Here is a 21,472-nt window from a genome sequence, read left to right as displayed (position 1 = left end):
TTAAATGTAAATCTTAACACATGAACCCCATACCTATTTTTCTTTTTTTTTTTTAATTCTTTTTGTTCTTTATTTTAAATATATGTTTTAAGCCAAATCCAAAACTGGCAGAAACTCAAAGAAAAGCACTCAGTAGCTTATTTGAGCTCACCCTATCCAGCACAGAACTTTATCCTGTTAAGATGGTCAATATCAATAATTAATGAGATGCTGCTATATCTTCCCCTCATTTCATCTTTTTGTTGTAAATACAGGTTCCAGAAACACTGATAAGAATTTGTTAGCTATCAGCTCTCAAGAATCAGCATTTGTAACACAGTGGTCCTCAGCAGAATGTATTTTCTCCAGCTAACTGCCCTTTTCTTCCTCCTGGTAAGTCCTCTGTTCCTTTTTGCTTCATCATTTATAAGGTTTGTTTTCCTTATTTCTTCCTGTCTGTGAGGAGTAGACTTTGTTACTTGACAGATGTCAAGCACTGTATCAAATAAATGTAGGCAATTGAAGGCGTTTCTGGTTCTTTATCATTTTAACATAAACATATTGTGTTACATTAGTAGGTGTATACATTTTTATAATGAGAGATCATTCTTTGTGTTCAAATTTTCTATTTTAATGATGTTCATTTAAGAATGAATTTTAAATTTGAAGTCAAGAACATTTGCTCCAAAACTGAAGATATAATTTCTGTTTCATTCCTTTATTGATTTGGGCAATATAGCACAACTCATCTCATCATGTCTCTTTTCAACTCTTACTACTCACAATGTATTTAGGACTTGGTATATTCAGTTCACAAACCAGAAAGCTGACAAGAAAATAGGAGATTTTCAACTCAGCAGCTAATACTAACTGTAGTATTCAAATCTTACCATGATTAAAAAAAAATATATTAGAAGGTGTCACCAAGTACTCTGGAACTTAAGAGAAAGCTAAATTAGAACAAACAAGAATATGTAATCTATACTATGTGAACTGCACAGCAGGTCAGTGAAAAAGACAGGAACAAAACCAAAGATTGCTGTCCAGGTACCACATTAACCATTGTGTATTGCATGTTCACCATTGTATATTGTCAAGCCAGATGAAGTGGGAGTTCACTCTTTCTTTGAGATAATAACAAATACTTGTAGGTATCTAGAAAATAACTCAGAGTAGACTTGAGTCAGTACTGAGTAATCACTCAAGATCGAGTTGTGCATCTTGTCCCTCCATGGAAGTTTCATATCTGGCACTTACATTGAGGCCAATCCTAAAGATTTCATCTATGGAAGAGCCTTCCTGCAAAGTACTGGAGCTCCTTCAAAGTTTTAATCAGTTAAGCCCATTTGTAGCCTGGAGTGCAAATACACAATCAGAATATTTCAAGCTCAGATTAGGCTCTCTACTCTTACCAAGGAATTAAGTCATTTATTATGTCTTGTCATCATAAATGCTTATGCATAATTATTAGTCAGTTCATGTCCATAAGTAAAGTTGCAGTAGTTTAATAAAACCTTTTTTCAGTACACCTAAGCTAGAATAAGTTTATCTGCACACACTCAAGTTTGATAACAAAAATAGTGCAGTGTACATTTGTGACCTGGCAAATCCACTGTGATCGCTGCACTTCATCAAGATATATATTCATTCTCTTAAGATCATTTTGGCCTCTGCTTTTCTGATGAAGTTATCTGTTTCATCTTGCAGAATTTTCTAGTTCCACAATATATGAAAACCCTAACATGTCACTTTGAAAAAGAGAAGTATTCCCCTTTACTGTTCTAATAACGAGGCATATAGAAGCTAGGACCCACATCTGGCAATGCTGTTCAACCAGCAGACGCAGTTTAGATGCCTGCAGTTCTAAGTGTACTCCAGAACCAAAATACCCAGAACTGCACTTTCAACTTGTCCTGTTTGATTTCTCTGTATCTCCTTTTTTTCTTACTTTTCTTAGTGTTTATTTTTTTCAGCTGTTTCAATCTAGTTGTAGAAACTAAGATGATGTCATCCTTCTTCACAAACTCATCTATTTGTGAGGTTTTTTGTGAGTCTTCTTGTACTATGCTTGCAAGATTTTCCATCCAGTTGGAGCTTATTTTATTCTCAGTCCTATCATCTCATGTGATTCAGGTATCTCAGATGACACTTTCAGCTTTCTCATGATTAACAGTTTGCTATTTTGTGTCCTTCATGATGTGGCAGTAGCATGCAATTGTGCTTGCTGCAGAGTAGCTTAGTAGCAATCATTTTTCTAAGAATCCCTCTACAACTTGTATTTTGCCAGCAAGCAATCTCATGTACTAAGATTTTCTTGGAAATTCAGCTTCTGGAAGGACCTGGAGGGTCCTTCCTCACTCGCAACGTCCACAGCCACATTCTCCTATCTTAACCTAGAAAAATTAAACTCTTGTATAGACATAAAATAGTACCCTTTAATTTGGCTGGTTTCTCATTGTCTTTTTAAGTGAAGCACGTTATACATTTTGTCTCATTCAAACCACCATCTTCTAAAGTAGCTCTTGATTATTCTAGATACTTCATTTTCACCTTTGCTGTGTAATATAATAGGAAAAGCTGGTAATGGAAAAGACCTTTCCTTAACTTTCTGCATCAGACCAGTCACTGGGGTTTTGAATCAGAATATGCTAAATTGCAATCCTTGATGTAAATGAGGGCATGCTCAATGAACTGCAACTCAGTATTGCTGTGCTCCTCTAACGGATGATGTCTGAGTGCACGTCTTTGCCAGACTGCGCAACTTCTGGCTTCAGAATGATAGCTTTCTACAGGCCACGTGAATACCTTTTTCAAGTTTCTGACATGTTAAGTGCTATTTTTTGTATCTTCTGGTCTCTCTTGAAATGTTCTAGCTACAAATATCTTACAAGCAAGCTCTCATGACTCAGTGCTGTTGTGAACAATAGACACAAATAGTTAAGAGGCTGAGGCAAGACTTAGCTTTGGGATTTCACAGTCTTTCAAAAAAAAAAAAAAAAAAGTGCTAAACCAAAAGAGGAGGAGTCTAGTACTGGAGAACACCTTTTGGGCAGTTTAGCATTCAGCTAAACTAAAGCCCTTTGGTTATTTAGTGAAGTTCTTTCTTTCTGATAAATGAATTGGTTTTTTGATCGGCAGAGCGTAAGAGAGAGAAATCGTAACTCAGCAAATTTTGTACATGGTAATGTAAGTAGTTTCCTTCTTTTATGTCTAGCGACAACTCTACAAAACTTATTTATGCCCTTTTATCCTTGCCCTCAGCCTGTTGTTCCCGTCACTTCCTTTGAGCACTTCTACTCTTTCAAAATGAGAATAAAGCCAAGCTACTGGGTCAGTTTTGTGGAATTAGATAAGGTGCTAGGGAGCCAACTCAGAATGTCTGGCCTTTGAAAGTTATGCTTTGAAATTGCTTCTGTTGTTGATAGACAAAGTTTTTTTTGAACAGACAAGAAATAACCAAACCAATAGGGTTCTGCCATTCAGAATCTCTCAAATGATTGGGAAGGTGAGACCTTTAAGCTTCTGTGCTTATTGCAGAGGAGTTTGAGGGTTCTTGTTTACTTTGGCTAAGGATGGTAACTAGAATTTGTCCCTATTTCCTATATATAGTTTTGTTTCTATCTCTGTTAGTGAACATATGCAAAACTTCACTTGTAAGAATAGGAGCAGACTATGTTCTGTGGGAAAAAACCAGCTAATCCTTGAAAATCTGCTGGTTCTCCTACCCATTGCATCACATAGCATATGTTATGTATTGTTCTAACACTCTTATGATATGAACGTTCTCAGACCCATGCCATCTCTACGTTGGGGAAGGAATAGAATGTGAAGAGCTGTCCATGAGTGTCAAGAGCTGATGGGTGGGAGTCAGAGACCGAGGCAACAAACAGAGCCTTGTGCTTGGGGTCTATTGCAGGCCACTTGATCAAGAGGAGCCTGTTGATGAAGAGACCTGAGAAAGCCCTTTCAATATCTAAAGAGGTGCAATGAGAAAGAAGGGGACAGACTCTTTAGCAGGGTCTGTTGTGATAGGACAAAGGGAAATGGTTTCAAACTAAAAGAGGGGAGGTCTGGACTGGATATAAGGAAGAAGTTTTTTACAGTAAGTCTGTTGAGGCCCTGGAACAGGTTGCCCAGTGAGGCGGTGGATGCCCCGTCCTTGGAGACACTCACGATCAGGCTGGATGGGGCTCCAAGCAACCTGATTTAACTGTAGGTGTCCCTGTTCATTGCAGGGGAGTTGGACTAGATGATCTTTAAGGGTCCTTTCCCTCCCACAGTATTTATATCCCCCATAAACTTATACTGCAGTTATGAATATCTACAGCAATATCAGTCATTAGTCAGGTGGCATGCATAGAGTTTGAATGTCTGCAGACACAAAGCACCTGAATGCAGGCTCCCTGTCTTCTCTCTAGCTGGGCAGATGGAAGACAGGTAAACAATTAACTTCCAGCTGAGTTGTAAAATCAGCATGTACAGAGAATAAATAGGGAAAGGAAATGGAAATGATAGCTGATCTGTATACAGTGTCTTAAAGTGGTAAAACTTCAGGAAGGCAAAATTCCAGCACTGGGTGGGGAAGAATGAAAAATGTAAACAATAATGTACCTGTACAGATGCTAACATACAGGTAAAGTTTAAGCTCAGCTGCTTGAATGCTGAAATGCATTTGCACGAAAGAGAAAATGGTACATTAGTGCCTATGGTGGACTGAAAATTAGTCTTAACTTGTAGACTTTTCATTGAGCTCTTTGATATGTCACAATCTTCGTGACTAAAAGCATTGATTTACTGGGAGTGAATGAGAAAGAGGAAATAAAAGAGCAAATGTACTGAAACACTCAAATGAGCATTTGTGGAAGTTATTCAAGTAAAATGCTAACTTCTTTCTAACATCAGTTAGAAAGTCTACATGAAGACAGTTTAATAATGCTCTTGAGATTCCTAGCAACTTGGTGTTCCTACACTGGTCTATACCAGCAAATTTGGTATTAAATAATCTATCATAAAAGGCCTCAGCAAAAGGACCACGGAGCTAACAGAAAAATTCAAGATTGTTTATCGCTGAAAGGATGAATGCATACGATTATGAACATGTTGGGTAAACTATTTCTATTATTAGATAAACTTTTCCTTTTTCAGGTCTAGTATTGTAAATTCTCCATTCTATTTTTAAAAGGTTTGTAGGATACATAAGTATTCAATCTAGTTTGCCTGAGAAGCTGTGGAATTTGTTTCTAGAGTAATTTTTACTGTTTCTCTTGCTACCACTCTTCTTTTCTAAGAGTATCTATTAAAATAAAGAGTAACTCAAAGTACATTATTTACATGACAGTTTTAGCAGAATTGGCCTGTATTTTTGTAAATATTATACAAACAAAAAATAACACATGTAGCAGGTTACACTGTAGTTTAGAAAAGGGAAAATTAATATAAACAATAGGCCAGACGGAAAATCTTTTGCTTTATTGACTGCTTTAGTTATTGATGATGGTTTAAATGTTTTTGACTAAACAAGAGAAATTTAAACTAAGCCCATTATTGTATTGTTTTGGGTTGTTTTGGTTTTTTTTAAGCAACTAAGCTTCAATTAGGTTCTTCTAAAATTTGAATATTTCACAGATATCACCAGCACAGTCATAATGCAAACTTCAAGACTTCTCAGTCTGCTAAAAGTAATAAAATTAGGTAACATGAAATATATAACAAATTTTAGAAGAATAACAGCATTCTGCTGGAACTCAAATTGCTAAACAAAGCAGAGCAGGTAGAAAAAGATATTTCTCAAAGGGCAGTACTATTTAAGGGGCAGAAACTTCTAGTCATTACACTTCTCTGTTCACAGTTCTTTCTGTGAAGTACTAGAAATGAAATATATGTCCTCTGCTAGGTTCATGAGAGACCTTGCACTGCCTAATTATGTAGATATAATTAACAATGGATAGTAGCCAAAGATCTGCGATGTGAATTTCTGGTTTCTTTACAGTACACAAGTTTCTTAATGATACACAGCATAGTACCTGTATCTCTAATACAAGAAAGGACTCTGGTAAAGAAGCCTGTCCTATTGTCAGTGGGGACAACATGTCGACTCTGTGCAGCTAGAGTTTAACTTTGGGACTGAACAAGTAGTAAACTTTCAAAACTTTACATGGAATATACGCTGATTATATTTTTCAGAAGTTTGTTTCAGCCAAATGCATAATCTAACTTGGATCCTTCTACAAGCTTGTGACATGATCTAGGAAAAAAAATGCTGTTTCTCTTATGAAGCATCCCAACTTGTATGACCGTTCTAAAATAATTTCAGATCTTTATATAAAAAGTGCAATGTACAAATGAAAGATTATTTTGTTTCTAGTAATTGTAAAATGGACAGCCTCTGAATCTGTTTGGATTAACTTTTTCCAAATTTTTCAGTATTTCATTGTCAAATTAAATTAGATTCTTCATACAACAAAGATCTCAACAAATCCAAGTAATATTCCTTAAAGAATCCCACACAAGTTTTTCCCAAAACCTCAAATCAGTCTCATAAAAGAAAGCACAAAAATACTGGGAAGGAGTATCAACATTAATTAAGTTGATGCAATCCTATGAATTATTCCTACAAGTTGTCATTAAATGGTAGAACTTTCTAATGGCAGTATCTCAAGTATCAGATCTTCTTAAAGTTATGTTACTGAAAACTTTGCCCATAAACTATTAGCAAGAATAACATTTTCACTTGAAATGAATAGTGTATTTTTGTTCTTAAACAGAGTTTGGAGATTATTCAAAAAAGACAGAGATCTCCTAGAAGGAGTCCAGTGGAGGGCCACAAAGAGGATATAAGGCCTGGAGCATCTCCCGTGTGAGAAAAGACCGAGTAATCTGGGTCTGTTCAGCCAAGGGAAAAGAAGACCGAGAGGGGATCTGATAAATGTTTATAAATGTCTAAAGGGAGGTGGGAGGCAAATGGATGAGGCCAGGCTCTTCTCAGTGGTGTGTAGCAATAGGACAAGGAGTAATGGCCTAAAACTTGAGCATAGGAAATTCCATACTAACACGCAGAAGAACTTTTTTATGGTAAGGGTGACAGAGCACTGGAACTGGTTGCCCAGAGAGACTGTGGAGATATTCAAGACCCATCTGGATGCCTACCTGTGTGACTTGTTGCAGGGTATCTGCTTTAGCATGGGGGGATAGGACTCAATGGTCTCTTGAGGTCCCTTCCAACCCCTGCAATTCTGTGATTCTGTGTCATTCTATGATACATGCAAGTGAAGAAAGAGCAAGGTGTAAAAACTTGTTAGCAAACGTATCAGATGACCCTGTGCAGATCCTGAAGGGAGTAAGGAGACACCAACATAAACATCTTGTTCCCCCCAGTGAAGGACAGCTAGCAACTCACCAAAAAACTCACCACTAGAATAAAACCTCCAACTTTAGGACCTAGCAGAGCAGGGAAAGGGTGAGGATAATATCAGGAAAAGGGATAGAAATGAGGAAGCATGCATAACTGTTTTAACGGCATTATTATTAATATTGATTTATTTTTCTACATAATTTTTTCTTTTTATGCAGTAATTACATCTGCTTTAATCACAGACCATACACAGTTGAAAATAGGTGCAGTTTCAGATTTTGCAGGCAATTAATAAAGGCACTTCAAAATTTGCTTCTTGATGTTTAAAATAAGTACAAGGGCTGGGGGGGGAGGGGGGGAAGGCTTGTATTGCATTAGTCTTCTTTTTTGTCATTCATCCAAAGAATTTTTTGTTTTTCCTTTGTCAGAATACTCAGCATTTTGGCTGAGGAATGCTAAATGGTTGGCGTGTTAAAATAGACTGGATAAGTATGGGGATTTTCCAGGGGTGAGGCAGGGAGTGTGTGCAGATTACTAATATTTTCCTCTATCAAGGGGCAAGTACAGCTGTGCAACTGGATCAGAGCAAGAATGACTCTTAACTATGCAATCTGCTGAGCATATTCAGTATTGTTATGTTTCAGGAACAATCAGAACAAACAACTTTGTATGACCTACTCAGTAACCAGAGCCATAGAATCATTACATTTGGAAAGACCTCTAGGATCATCTAGTCCAACCATCAACCCATCCCCACCATGCCCACTAACCATGTTCCTCAGTGCCACATCCACACGGTTCTGGAACACCTTCAAGGAGGTTGACTCCACCACCTGGGCAAAGGAGGTTAGGGTTAAGTTCACACGAGGCCATACAGTCTAAGGTGAGCTTATGCTATTAGCAGCTTTCATCTGCTTTTCTGTAGTTCATTTTACTGTATACACAGATGAATTTTGCCTCAGGAAAAAGATCTGCAGCAAATCCTCTGCTTGCAGATTTGTAGAATAAATGACTTAGATCTTCCAGCAAGCATTTTCTCTCAATGCATGCACATAATTTTCTTATGAATGAGATTTATGCATGCACATCAAAAGAAGAAAATCCCCCAGGGCTCAGTTTAAACCAACAAAAGCAAAGACGTTCAGGAATCTCCCACCACAGCAAGCCCCGCTTTGCCTACTTTATATCATGCAAGCTTGGAGTGAAACCTGCAGCCAGGCAGAACAGGACATGTGCTGGCTTTATGGCTATTTGTTTGCACAGAATTAAAGTTAAACCATTAAGAATTTACTGGCTTCCTACGGGCAGCATCATCCATACCAGTGTTAGTGCTGCAAGTGGGGGTGGTATGTGCAGGATGACAGGATGCTCCCCCTCATGTGCAGGGTGCTGAGCATGCAACGAGGGCTTTTGGTAGGTGTGTTTTTGTGTTTGTTTGTTTTCTGGTTGGTTGGTTTTGGTGTGTTTTTTTTTTTTTTTCTTCTGGCTTTTGGCAGCTTTTTTGGTTTGTTGTTGTTGTTTTCTCATGGATTATGGTATGTTTTTTTAATTATTTTTTATTATTATTATTCAGGATATGAAGGGAAAAGATGGGAATGTACAAGAGGTGCCCTTGGGACAGCAGCAGCTTGGCGACGCGGGCTGGGGCCGCTTCAGTGCCGGTTCTGAGGCGCAGGCCCGGTCTCCAGCTCTGAGCCAGCTGCCGGGTGATGCGGTCCCTGCTGCGGGGGTGGGCAGGGGATGCGGGGGACGTGCACCCCTTGGTTTAATAGCCATGATCGAGACCGATACGAGCAGCTCCCGTCAGGAGGGAGGTGCCGGGCCGCGCCCCGCCCCGGGCCGCGGAGCTGAGGCGCTGATCAGTGCGGGGCGGGGCCTGCGGTGCGCAGGATGTCCTTCAAGGTGAGCCGGGCGCGGGGAGAGAGGGGTGGGGAGATACGCTTCTCGTTGTTTGCTTTCTCCTATCCTTAGATTTGTGGGCTTGTTTTTAGTTATTTTAGGAAAAAAAACGGCGCTGTCTGGGAGCCCTGCCCGGGCTGTGGGGTGCCCCAGGAGCGCTGCGGTAGCTGCTGATGGAGCCGGCGCGTTCCGCAGCTGCCACCCCGGGAAGGATGCGTGTTTAGCATTACATAAACCGCACGCTTAGGGTCTGTGCTGTAGGTTTGGTGCGATCGGAGCTTCCCTCTGACTTTTCAGATCGGTTGTGTAATAGTTGGGAGCGGCACTTGGCCGTGCTCTGCGTCCCAGGCTGCGGTGGCCACGAATGATTCCCTGTGATTCCCACCACTCAGTGTGCTTCCCCCAGCCAAAGCCACGCAAGAGCAGTCGTATTCCAGAGGTTGCCTAAAATAAGTTTTTAAATCCGAGGGCAGGATTAGTAAAATCGGTTGGCAGAGAGCTCAGCAAGCAGCGATTACTGCTGGTAACAGAAAATATTTATGCCAGATGCACATCTTCTCCTCAATTCTGCACTGCCTGGATGCTGTGTTTGCTCTTCTCTTATTGATCTGCAGCTCTGTGCCAACCAGCCCTTGGCCGTGTTGGCTGTGCTGCATTGCTTTCTCCCTTGGATCGTTCACTGAGCCTCCCTCCCACCTGTCACTGTGTCATTCCCATGCTGCGGCTGCTCGATGCCACAGGTGGGTCCCACCTGCAGCCAAAGCCAACATATGGGGGAGCATTGCATCTGTGTTGCAGAGTGGTGAAATCTCAGTGTTCACCCCAGTTTTGGTCCTTCGTTGGCCCCCTATGTCTTTAGCCTCTTTTGTCTATCTGCTCTGTCTCCACGAGTTGTTCCCACCTTCACTGCACATCAGCACCCACCTTTTTCTGCTCTGTCCATCCCTACCCAGCCCTTTTTGTGCCCTGTTGCCCACTTTCTATCTCCTCCTGCTGGAGGTGGCTTACTGCCTGTTCCCTTTCCATCTGGAGAACTGCAGTCCTCTGCTATCCCCCTCTTTTCTGGCTTTTTACTTGGTATATTCTCTTTTTCCCAGAAGGCTGTATGCCCACCTCGGACTCTAGCACATCTCCAGTTGCTGCTGTCTATTCATGTTTTCTGTCTTATCCTTCTTATTCACAAGTCAGCATTTCTTTCTCATTGTCTATACACACCAACATCCTCTCTTCTACCACGTTCTCTGTGCTTTTGCCTGCCTAAGCTTAACATCTGTATCTTCAACTGCTTTTCTCTTTACTCATAACCCTTTGTATGGGATGCACTGGTATCTAATAAAGACCTCTGTCTTTCCTCCTAAGTTCCACTAGCATTTCCCATTATGTCATGATTGATTCTGATTTCCAGTTCTTTTTATTTAAAACTTTTTACTCAACTCTTCCTTTCTATCAGGACTGGTTTGGAAAGCAAATAAGAAAAAGGTATTTTCTTGTATTTTTACAGTAGCATGAACCAGTCCCTGAGTAATGTTCTCTTTCTCCTCTCTTTTTCTTTTCTTTCATCTCTAAGCTCACTGCTTAAGAACCACATGCTTCCTCTGCAGCCATTACCTGGCCTACTGTGAGCTGCTGCTTCTTTGGAAACAGCAAGACAATGATAGGACAGGGAGTGGGAGTCGGTGGTCACAGAATTGAAATGGATAGCACAGACAGGATTTGCAGTGATGCTTTAGAGACCTTGATGAAATAAAGGACGTTGCATCCTGAGAGCAGCTGATGCTGGAGGAAATGACACAAGGAAATATGCCAATTTTCACCAAAGCTATTAGCTAATCACTTTTTCAAATGCTTATGATATTCTTTTCCATGACTGTCAATGCTGAGGATCAGTTGTTCACTTTAAAAAGTTCTTAGGAGCAGACTAGCTCTATAGTAAAACTTACACCAACATTTTAAACAGTTAATCTCTTGAAATTCAACATTACTTCTCCCTAAGAATCTGATATGACAAGACTGAACTCTTAACTGGTCAACAGCATTCTATGTCGTATCATATCCTCTGGCTTAAAACCAGTTTATTGCTCAAAAATTATTCAGTTAATCAAATTAGTAATCCCACAGTAATACTCCATATTGTGTCTTCTAGTGATGTCAGCATTGCTGATACTGACTGAAAGTAAAGAGCACACAGACATAAATCCTTGCTCTGAAGGCAGAAGAGAAATCACTGTATAGTACTTCCTGTGATCATCCCTGTATAGTGCCCAAGTTGCTCGAATGATTTTGCAAATTCTTTTCATTTCAGCACATAGAATAGATAGAATAGCTCAGATTTGTTTGCTTTTTCTATCTAATCTCTACATAGCTGATAGATAGTCTGAGTATGCTGTATATGCAGCTTTTGAGTAAAGAATCCCCAGCACTGTGGAGGCATGAGGAGAAGCGCAAGTACTGATAGCAATCATTCCAAATTGGGTGAGAAGCCCTACTGGGAAAAACCTGTTTCTGTATCCTTGATGCATTTGAGAGTTCTTCCATACCTTAGATCTGACCCAAAGTATGAGGATGTCTTTGCTGGAGGACTATTCTAGGGATTACAGAAGTATTAAAGAGGTAGGAGTTTATGGTTTGTCAGGATGAAAACTTTGGATGTCTAGTTTCAGACTAGGTTAACGCTAGCAACTTGTTACTCTTCTCTCCTCATGAAAGCTAATGAAAACAGGCAAAGAGCTCCTGAATAGTCGCTCCTGATCTATAGAAGTATTGCATAATAAACTGAAATCACGTTGCTTTTATAGAGAACCAAGCTAGATAAAATAAGTCTTTCTATGGATATGTTGTCATGCTCTGCTATTTTCCAAGACTTTAAGAGATGGAGTTAGACAATAACATACAAGGAGTTTGATTTCCCATTCTGTAAGATCTAAAGATCATTCTTTTCTAATAATCTTCATGTAATATAATAATAAAGACTATATTCCTGACTATGATCTTTATAAATAAATATCTGCCTAATAAGCTAGAGCAAAAGGATAACATGGACCACTGTGTGTTTAGGTCACCTGTCTGCTTTAACATAAAATTTTAGTGGTTGTAAGGGGAAAGGTGGAAAAACTGCTTCCTGACCAGTTGCCAGCAAGGAGAGTATAGAATGCAAACTCTCTTCTAATCAACACTATTAGCAGTTCACCAGAGGAAAAGCAGTTTATGAGCTGTAAAAGGAAGATAAGAATTGAGCCCGTTGTTCCTTTTGTAATGTTCTTTTTCAGTCTCCTTCTCTTATGAGTGTGGGTTCAAGAAATATTGCGAACAATTTATAGGAACTCTCTTATAATTTATGAAAGGATGAAATTTAAGAGCTCTTGTCTCACACAGCTGCCAATTTGACAATCTGGTAATGCCTCTGAATATTAAAAAGGCAACCAACTAGAAGTGCTCAGTGTGTCTGATCTGTAATAGTTTCACAAATAACTGATCTTGTGTCTGCTGGTTTTTATGAGGTTTATTACGTGTGTGTCAGTGAAAGAAGTAATTTCAACTCCAATGTACATGTATATTTTAAGTGTCAACCAGGAAAATTATTCAGTTCTGGTTGTCTACCTCATTATTCTTGTGCATCAACATTTAGACATGGGAAAGTATGTGTCCAATATTCTGAAGTAGAATGATTGACTTTTATCTCCACTCTGTGCTCTCTGGGTTATCTTGAAGGCAGGATTCACTGGACAGTAAGGTCCTTAGTTATTATTGACACTGTTTTGGCCCAAGATTACTATCAGTAAGATGACGCTTTACTGAGCTGTTAGCGGTATTGGGCCTCATTAAAAATGAGAGACACAAGCCTGCTCTGGGATATATGTACCACTGCCACCGCAGCTTTGGTTCACCTCAGCATTTCAGCCACTACATCGCTTACCCATCAGACCAGCATTTTGGCAACTGCCCAATGGATGAGACAAGGAAGTCAGCAGCAAAATCTGTGTCCTTTTTTGCTGCCTTCTACATTGGGGCAGTAACAATTTTCTCATACAAAGGATAAACTGCTTTGTGGCATTGTTTCTAGGACTGAGAAAGCTGCCAGTGTGACTAACAATGGTTTGTGATGTCAGGATTTCAGAGTTTTCCAATTTTACCTTACATTTTGCTTTGCTTGTATAGTAAATGAATTCTTAAGTCTGTAAGCAGCAAGAATCTAGCCTTCCTTTTCTAGCATCATCCAGCAGATATATCTTGAGCTCACAGCTACAGGGTGTTAATTCCAGGAAGAGGCAAACCTAGTAGTATTGAAGATACACAAACAATACTTTTCATATACTGGGACTTTATATGGAGAAAGGAAAGAGGTGGCAGAAGGTTAACCTGAAATGCAGGAGGATGTCCTGCAGCAGGATGTGATTCAGCCTCTATAACTGTGCTTAGCCCCACCTCAGAAGCAGACCATCCAGTTCATTGTTTTTTGTGATGTTTCCCTGGGGATCTGGACTAGCATCATCAGCTCTCAGTACAGAGCAGGCTAGAAGTCATGCTGCTATGGACACAGGGAAGACCTGAAACAGCATGAGGCAGCATGGAGAGACTGATCTCTTTAGCTGCACAAAGAAATCAAGTTAGCTTCCCTTGCAATGCTCTAGCTGCAAAAGATCAGCACACTAAACAGAAACATGCCTAGCTTGAATGTAGAATTTGCAGATTTGTGTTTGTCCAATGCATCTTACAAAGTGTTTTGTTTCTGCTTTTTATTTTCACCAGAAAGAAACACCACTCGCCAATGCCGCATTTTGGGCTGCAAGAAAAGGAAACCTGGCTCTTCTCCAGCTGCTGCTGAACAGTGGGCGAGTAGATGTAGACTGCAAAGACAGTGTATGCACACAGTGCATATATACCCACAGCACTGATTTTACATTGCTTTCTGTAGCCTGCTGCACAGAAGGTGTGGCAGGGATCTGACTTCAGACATTGAGAGTCTTTTGACACTTGGACATGATTTAAAACCTTTTCTTGTCAGGAAGCAAGTCTGAAACTCAAGATAAAATAGCATGATGATTTACATCAGTGGCAAAGGGTTAGGAATTTGCCAGCACTCAAAAATGTGTCTTACATAGTTATTTGTGGCACTGACATTAAAAACACAGATTCTAGCACCTCGGGCTTCTCTTTGCAAGGAAATATCATGGTGGTAATAGATCACTGTGAAGAGTCAACTTAACTAAGCCCTAGCAGCAATGATTCTGTCAGCTAAAAGAGCTCTTCGTAATTAGCTTTTTAAAAAATAACCCTGGACCATAGTTTCCGTTTAAGCAATGTAAAAGTTGCTCTTGATGTGGAGCTGTTCCCACCTCATGTGCATGTGGTGAGCTAGACACAACCTGTGATGGTGTCAGAAGAACTGCTGGCCTCTTCACTTCTTCCTCCCCCTACCCCAGCATCCCCTGTGCTGACACCAAAATGAAGACACAGCAGGATTTCCAAGCAAAGAGAAGCATAGATACATAACAAACAGATTTAATGGGGTTTTCCTTACTGTAGCTGGAGGACTTGAAACTAGTTTTGAGATTAGAAATATCTTTAACATATGGACAGTTGCTTGATTATGCAAAGCTACTGCAAAATCCAGAGAAAACAAAGATTGAAAGTCCCCAATTTTTCTTTGATTGGTGATGAGACTGACTTACAGGCGAACGTGCCTGTAAATCTAGCCTTAACATGAACTTCTAGCCAGTAACATGAAGCTGCCACATCTTCTCTCACTTTGAACACATTCAAAGTGCAAGGATTTTCTAAGATCATTGGCTTTAAGCTATTTTTTTTTCTCATTTTTATTTCATTTTTACCCTGCAGGCTATTACTTGGCATGCAGTACTTCTAAAGATGATGCTATGACTGTCATTCTGACAAGGGAGGGAAGGATGCTCACTTGGGGACGTGAAGTAAACAGGACAGAGATAGATGTAAAGAAAGAAGTTCTGCTACTGCTAAGTTTTTCTCCAAATAAGACAAACTTTGATCAATAATTTTTACAATGTTCTGTAAAATATCCTGACGTTCTATCAGACATACACATTTTCTAGACTAAAATATTTTAATACAGTTAGGGCTGTATGCTACTTTTTTGAAAAAATGTGTGACATTGCTTTAGATTGAATTGGTACATGTGAAGATTTTAGACTGACAGATTTCATACTTCTATGTGTGGTCTTCGCATGTTGCCCATACCCCATATATATATATAACATAAGTCTTATTTAGGTCAATGGAGCAGTGGATTTACTGGGGTATTGACGAAACCTGAATGTGTTGTTCTGGTCTGGAAAGTTCTCTGATGCAGTGTGAGGAGTCACAGAGAGAGGGAGAACTTGCTGATAGAGTATTAGTATTCAAGACACTTGGACCACAATTCTGACTATGACTCACAATTAAATAACTGATATAAGTCACTTGCATCTTGTGTCTAAGGTTATTCTGCTGGAAAGGATATAAAGATCTTTGAGATTCTCTGATAAAAGCTATATATAAACCAAAAATATTATTGATATTTTTATTAGACTTATTTCAGGACAATAATGTAAAGTCACTGTATACATGTTCATTGAATGATCAGGCTCTGCACTGCAGGTGAGTCTGTAATTTATTTGCTTTAACACCTGCTAATTACTCATTTTCAAAGTATTCTTGATAGAAAGTTTTAAATTGTCTTAGAATCTGTTTAGTGAAAGATTGCTCCCCCATTCAGGAAAAGAGTGAACAGGATCTCTGATCAATGACCATAAACTTCCTTCAGCTGTTCAGAAGAGGTGCTGTCTCTTTCAGAAAGCCTGATTCTCTGCTGGAGGTGTCTACTGAAAGTACTGATCTGTTTTTCTTTATTCCCAGCTTGGCACAACAGCTCTGATGGTTGCATCTTACTATGGTCACGTAGACTGCGTACGGGAATTGGTGTTGCAAGGAGCAGATATCAATCTGCAGAGGGAGGTAGGAGAAGTTCTGTGTTCAAATAGGGATTGATTAAGTGACAATTGGTTTACTGCAAGTAATAAAAATGTGTTGTCTGTTGCCTTTTGCCAACTGCAATTGCTGTGCAGTGTGTGTATAAACAGGGTCTGTTCTCCTAAATACATCAAGGAATTTGATGTCTGGAATTTGTAATAGAAAATGAGATGCCAGAGGTGCATTTATAAATAATTCATCAAACATTTCCAGCACATGAGGTTGGTGCAGAGCAGTAAAACCTGAGGTGTAACCCTCAGGTTACATAATTTATGCATTTATCATGTTACTAATTGACACAGAAATTTACAACACTCCGGACGGCATCAATGTAACGTGATAAGGAGAAGTCCTTTACCATTTGATTTGCAGAATTTGGTCATTAACATGGCGTGTGGCTGCCCTTGCTAGCTCAGGCATTGTTTTGACTTGTTATACCCGGGAGTTCCCACCTCTCATTTTGGGCCAACCTATCTCCAAATATCACACCACTTAATTACTGGTACCCTATCCTTCCTGTCTGCTTTGCATTCAAGACATCTCTCATACCATGATGTGCTTGTCTGTGGAAGGGAAAATATCAGCACTTACTTCTGTGAAAGTATCCTCCTCTCATACTCTGCTCAAGTAATAGTAAGGGGTATCTACAACCATTCTGGCCTGTGAGATGGCTACACAGAGAGCACTGTGCTCTGGAACAAAGAGAGTTGTACTGGTCCCAAAAGAATTGCAGTTTGTCGAGGATGTGAAGTGGCATGGGAAGATGGCAGGAAGAGCAAGACAGCAGTATTTTCATCACTTTAACAACACAAGCAAATGCTTCTCATTTTCCTTTGTTACCTGGAATATGAGCATTAATCATGTGTTGATGTCTTCAAGTCACTGAGTCAGTGAATGCTATGCTTGATGATACCATGTTTCAGGTCTTTGCACTAACTGGCCTAAACTTGCTTTAACTATGATTGTTCGTATCTTTCAGTGTGTCCTGTACCAACAAAATATGTTTTTAAACATGTGTTTTCCCTTAGATAAACATTGCTTGAAAAGCAGCAATAAAAGGAATAGTTGTGGACAGTTTTATGGACCTACTCTTGAGTATCACTCTGGACATATTGATTCAGTAAGCCAATAAAAAAAAAGAAACACTGGAATCCTCTAGAATCATTCTGTTGCTGAGAGGAAGAGAATAGATTAAATTTAAGCCCTGAAGACCAAGGGCACTAATCTGAAAGTAAATCTACGTACTCAAACCAGTGCTCTTGCACACCAAAATTGTTGTGAACCTCATGGAAAGGGGTGCCCCATGGATATGCACGTGAGAGGGGGCTCTAAAATGGACTTGATGGGTCATGTGCTATTATCAGAAAAGTCCTTGGCACCAGAGAATTTCATCTTTAGTTCCCTTTTCCTGCACCTTCAGCATGTGATTAGAAAGCCCAAAATTAGAAAAGCATGCTTGTCTTCCCTCTTTCTTCCTTTTCCCTTCTGTCCAGTCATTAAAATCTTCCAAAGTCATTTTTTTTCCTGATTTATTCACATGTTAATGACAGTATCATATACAACTAGTATAAAATATGGGCTTTCATTTCTCCAGCAAGGCTAAGGGAAAGTAGGAACTGCAGGGCTGGCAAGTGCTGCCTGAAGGCTGCTTAGCTGGATGGGAAGATACTCACCCAAAAGACAGGAGTGACTTACGCCAACAGAAATCATGTTTTGCTAGTGCACTGTCAAGCAAAGTGGAGCTCTGTTATGCTGAGTAACCCCTGTGGTGTTTCCACACCTTGATCTAAGTCCATCCTGTGTTCCTGTTTTTCTCAGATTGTAGGGGTAGGTGGTAGAGGCCTTGGTTGCTTGGTTTCAAATGGCTGTTCGTCTCTTGTGTAAGACTGCTCTTTTCTCCTTCTGGACTTTCCTTCCTCATCTGAAGACTGAAGAGGGGTAGATGAATTCTAAGAGGTGTACTGTAGAAACTCTGTGCAAAAGCATAACTCCAGTATGTGATGCTAGCCAGATTTCTCAGTGCAATGAGAAGAAAGCTGACCACTCACTTAAGATACCTGATGTCCTCTGGAGCCCTCAAAATCATAGTATCTTTTCAGATGATATTCAATTCATTGTGCTTAATAAGTTTTAATTTGAAATGTATACTTTGGTCAAGCTTGTTATACATTTGTTTTTTATTAATCCATTTTTCCCTACAGTCTGGTGCAACTGCTCTGTTCTTTGCTGCACAACAAGGCCACAATGATGTGGTGAAGTTTCTCTTTGAATTTGGCGCCTCCACTGAATTTAAGAATAAGGTAAGATGACGGGTCTGGTTTTGCATGCTAGCACGTTCTGCCTGTCAAGGCTGTTTCTTCTTTGTATGAAACATAATATAGCTGCAGCAAGATGATAAAAAGATTTCCTCACTTGAGGAATACTGATTAGTGAATAGTGTGAGTAGTACAATATATTTTGAAAATATTAAACTGTGAAAATATTTACTTATGCTACGTGGACTTAATGGCATAAATTGGTTAAAGATCAGTCCACTGATGGTGAGATCAGTCTTTCCTCTTAAGCCATTCTACAACACAAGAAGAAAGGCTCTCTTTGTACATGTCAGATAGGATCCTATTGTAGGTGTGTATTTACTCCACTTGCACATACTGAGATTTGATCCATGCTGGCCAGTCTTTGTATACCACCATAGGAGACATAAGAATATAATGGAGTCAATTCTCCCTAAATGACCATTTAGCCATCTGTGACAGGAAGATGTAATGCACCTTATGATGTCTTTTTTTCTGTTGTTCAGGCTGGCCCTGTTTCAAAATTTAAAATAACCAAAAGTGCACGTCAGAGCTTGGGTCAGGTTCATCATCCCTCACAGCATGAACTGCATTAAGAGCAGATACGCTGGCCATAGTGCATCAGCTCATTTTCTTTGCTCAAGGCAGTACTAATACCTCTGCTTTCAGCAAGCAGATCCAAAAGCACCAGATTTTCATTAAACATTCTTGCCCTTGACATGGTGACCACGTTTCAGAACACTGGGGCTGATGCAGCTGAAATTCTTCATTTCCATAATCTGGGGAGGACACTACCAGTCACTTAACTCGGCATTCATAGTGATATGTTTAAAGAAAAATAGTTCTTTACTCAACAATAAACATTTTTTCAAGATGTTATCATTAGTGATTTGAATAGCTACCTCAACCTATACCTGCTTTTCAGAATCCCCAAAAACACAGGCTTTAAATACAAAGGGAATTGACAGAACATCACTGGGACTCAACTCCTTCAGCTCTAGGAAATGTAGCAGATATTACTGATTAAAAATCCAAAGATTTTGTGGTCATGGAGCTCATGCATGTCTGTACAGTAGGATTGATTCTCGTACCTCAGAGAATTATGCTAGTGGTAAGGAACATCATGGCTACAGCAGAAGCATCAATCGGTAAATTTAAAAATGTGAATGAAATTGTGACTGTTTAACACAATGTGGAGTACAATTGTGGAACTTAACACCATAGGAGGTAGCAATGTTAAATACTACAGCTGGATTTCAAAGTGTTGAGTAACCTCATTTATTGGAAGAAGCTGCATATTCAAATAAGTGTTGTTTCTCAGTCTTATTTTAGGGTGAGGTATCACAGTGAGGGTAGCAAGAGTCAGGATGAGGCATACGTAAAGATAGCAAGATTCAGAAAAATATTCTCCTCTCACATTCAACTGTATACAATTGAGTGAGTGAATTTACATTGTTCTTTGAGTCATCTGACCTGTAGTCAGGCCACAAAAACCATACTGAAGGAGAAAATGCATCCCAGCCACAAAAAGCGTGGACTACTCTCTGGGACAAAGCATAAAGCTGGACACTGTTTTTACTGAGGGGTGAAAGCAGCAAATGCAGGAAACTGTTGGTAAGAATGGAAAGCAAAGACTCACTACCTTATTCTGTGGACAGGGACAGTTACATCGTTAACAAGCCTTTGCACAGCCTGTGAACTAGGTGTTTGTGAAGAAGTCAAGACTTGGCCTACAAGATGAACAGCAGGCTTGCAATTATCTGATCCTTCATGACAAAAATGTGATCTTCTTTGAGGCATGCAGAATAAATTTGTGAGTCAATGGGGCAGATAAAAAGGTGTAAAGATCCAAATGATGGGAAAATCTTTCTGCATTCAGTCCCTCCTGAGTCCTTCCACTTTTGGACAAATGCAGAGTTGGGCTCTACTTGAGGTACCACTGATAACATACCACATTGATAATATGCATCTCCCATTGGCTTTTTGGTTTGTTTTGGTGTTTGTTCAATTTTCTGATTTAATAGTGTGATTTTCATAGCTTGAAATTATTACATCAAATCTTCTTTCTGTTAATGGGCAACTAAGATAAAAGTCACCCCCATCCCACCCTCCAAACCCCAGACATGAAAAGCTGACAAAATATGCCCTACTAAGTCAGAGATAAGGCATTTTCTGATTAAAGCACTCAGCTGAGAGCAGTGTTGGAAAAGATGAGGATCCTGCCTGTTTTCAAAGGGCATTGCAAAATTCATCAATTTACAAGAAACTTTCTATTATAAATGAAGATGTGGAATTAAAACACGATCACAGATTGAATGTATCCTAGGAAACAGTCACTTTAAAGCAAGGCAATGCAAAACCCAATGTCTTCTTCACAATGTAATTCTCTGTAAATTTTAATTACTATATTTGTTACTTGTATACATGAGTTCAGGAAAACAAACTTAATACAAGAATTCTTGTTACGCCTTGTACCATTTGAGTTGATATTCACTATGACAGGCTGTCTTAGTATCAACTGGGATGAATTTTTCTTCAGTGTCTGGTATCATGCTATGTTTTGGTTCTAGGAAAAAAACAACGTTGATAACACACCGATGTTTATAGTTTCTGCTAAGCAGTGTTGTACAGAGCCAAGACCATTGGCAGCGAAGGGCCCAAGGAGCTGGGAGGCAACAGAATTAAGACAACGAGCTTAAACTGGCCAAAGGATTACTCCATAGCATATGACATCATGCAGCAGGAGTTTTGAAGGGAGGGGGAGTGCATCTTGCTCTCTTCTGCTGCTCAGGGGGCTAGATAGGCATCGGTCTGGGAGTGGTGAGCAATTGCTTGTGCATCACTTTTTATATACATTCATATATATGCGTATATAGTCATAACTATTATCCTTTTCCTTTTCTCTCTCTTATTAAGTAGTTTTTTCTCAACTGACAAGTTCTACTATTTTTTTCCCGATTCTCTCCCT

At 39.6% G+C, this 21,472-nt stretch overlaps 1 protein-coding gene across 2 annotated transcripts in view; it reads left to right on the top strand.

Annotated features, from left to right (window-relative positions):
- The window catches only part of ANKRD29 (ankyrin repeat domain 29), a 39,592-nt gene continuing 18,326 nt past the window's right edge, over positions 207 to 21,472 (top strand). Inside the window, exons 1-4 of one of the 2 annotated variants that reach the window (XM_021385919.1) lie at positions 207 to 372; positions 13,976 to 14,086; positions 16,097 to 16,195; positions 18,412 to 18,510. In XM_021385919.1, the coding sequence (XP_021241594.1) occupies positions 334 to 372; positions 13,976 to 14,086; positions 16,097 to 16,195; positions 18,412 to 18,510 (348 nt within the window). In that variant the 5' untranslated portion in view covers positions 207 to 333. Of the gene's footprint in view, positions 373 to 9,005; positions 9,233 to 13,975; positions 14,087 to 16,096; positions 16,196 to 18,411; positions 18,511 to 21,472 lie in introns of those variants that run through there. The other variant, XM_021385920.1, reaches the window with a different exon arrangement.

This window comes from Numida meleagris, chromosome 2 (genome assembly GCF_002078875.1).
Source record: "Numida meleagris isolate 19003 breed g44 Domestic line chromosome 2, NumMel1.0, whole genome shotgun sequence".
Taxonomy (NCBI): Eukaryota; Metazoa; Chordata; class Aves; order Galliformes; family Numididae; genus Numida; species Numida meleagris.
This window is presented reverse-complemented; position numbering and strand designations above follow the sequence as displayed.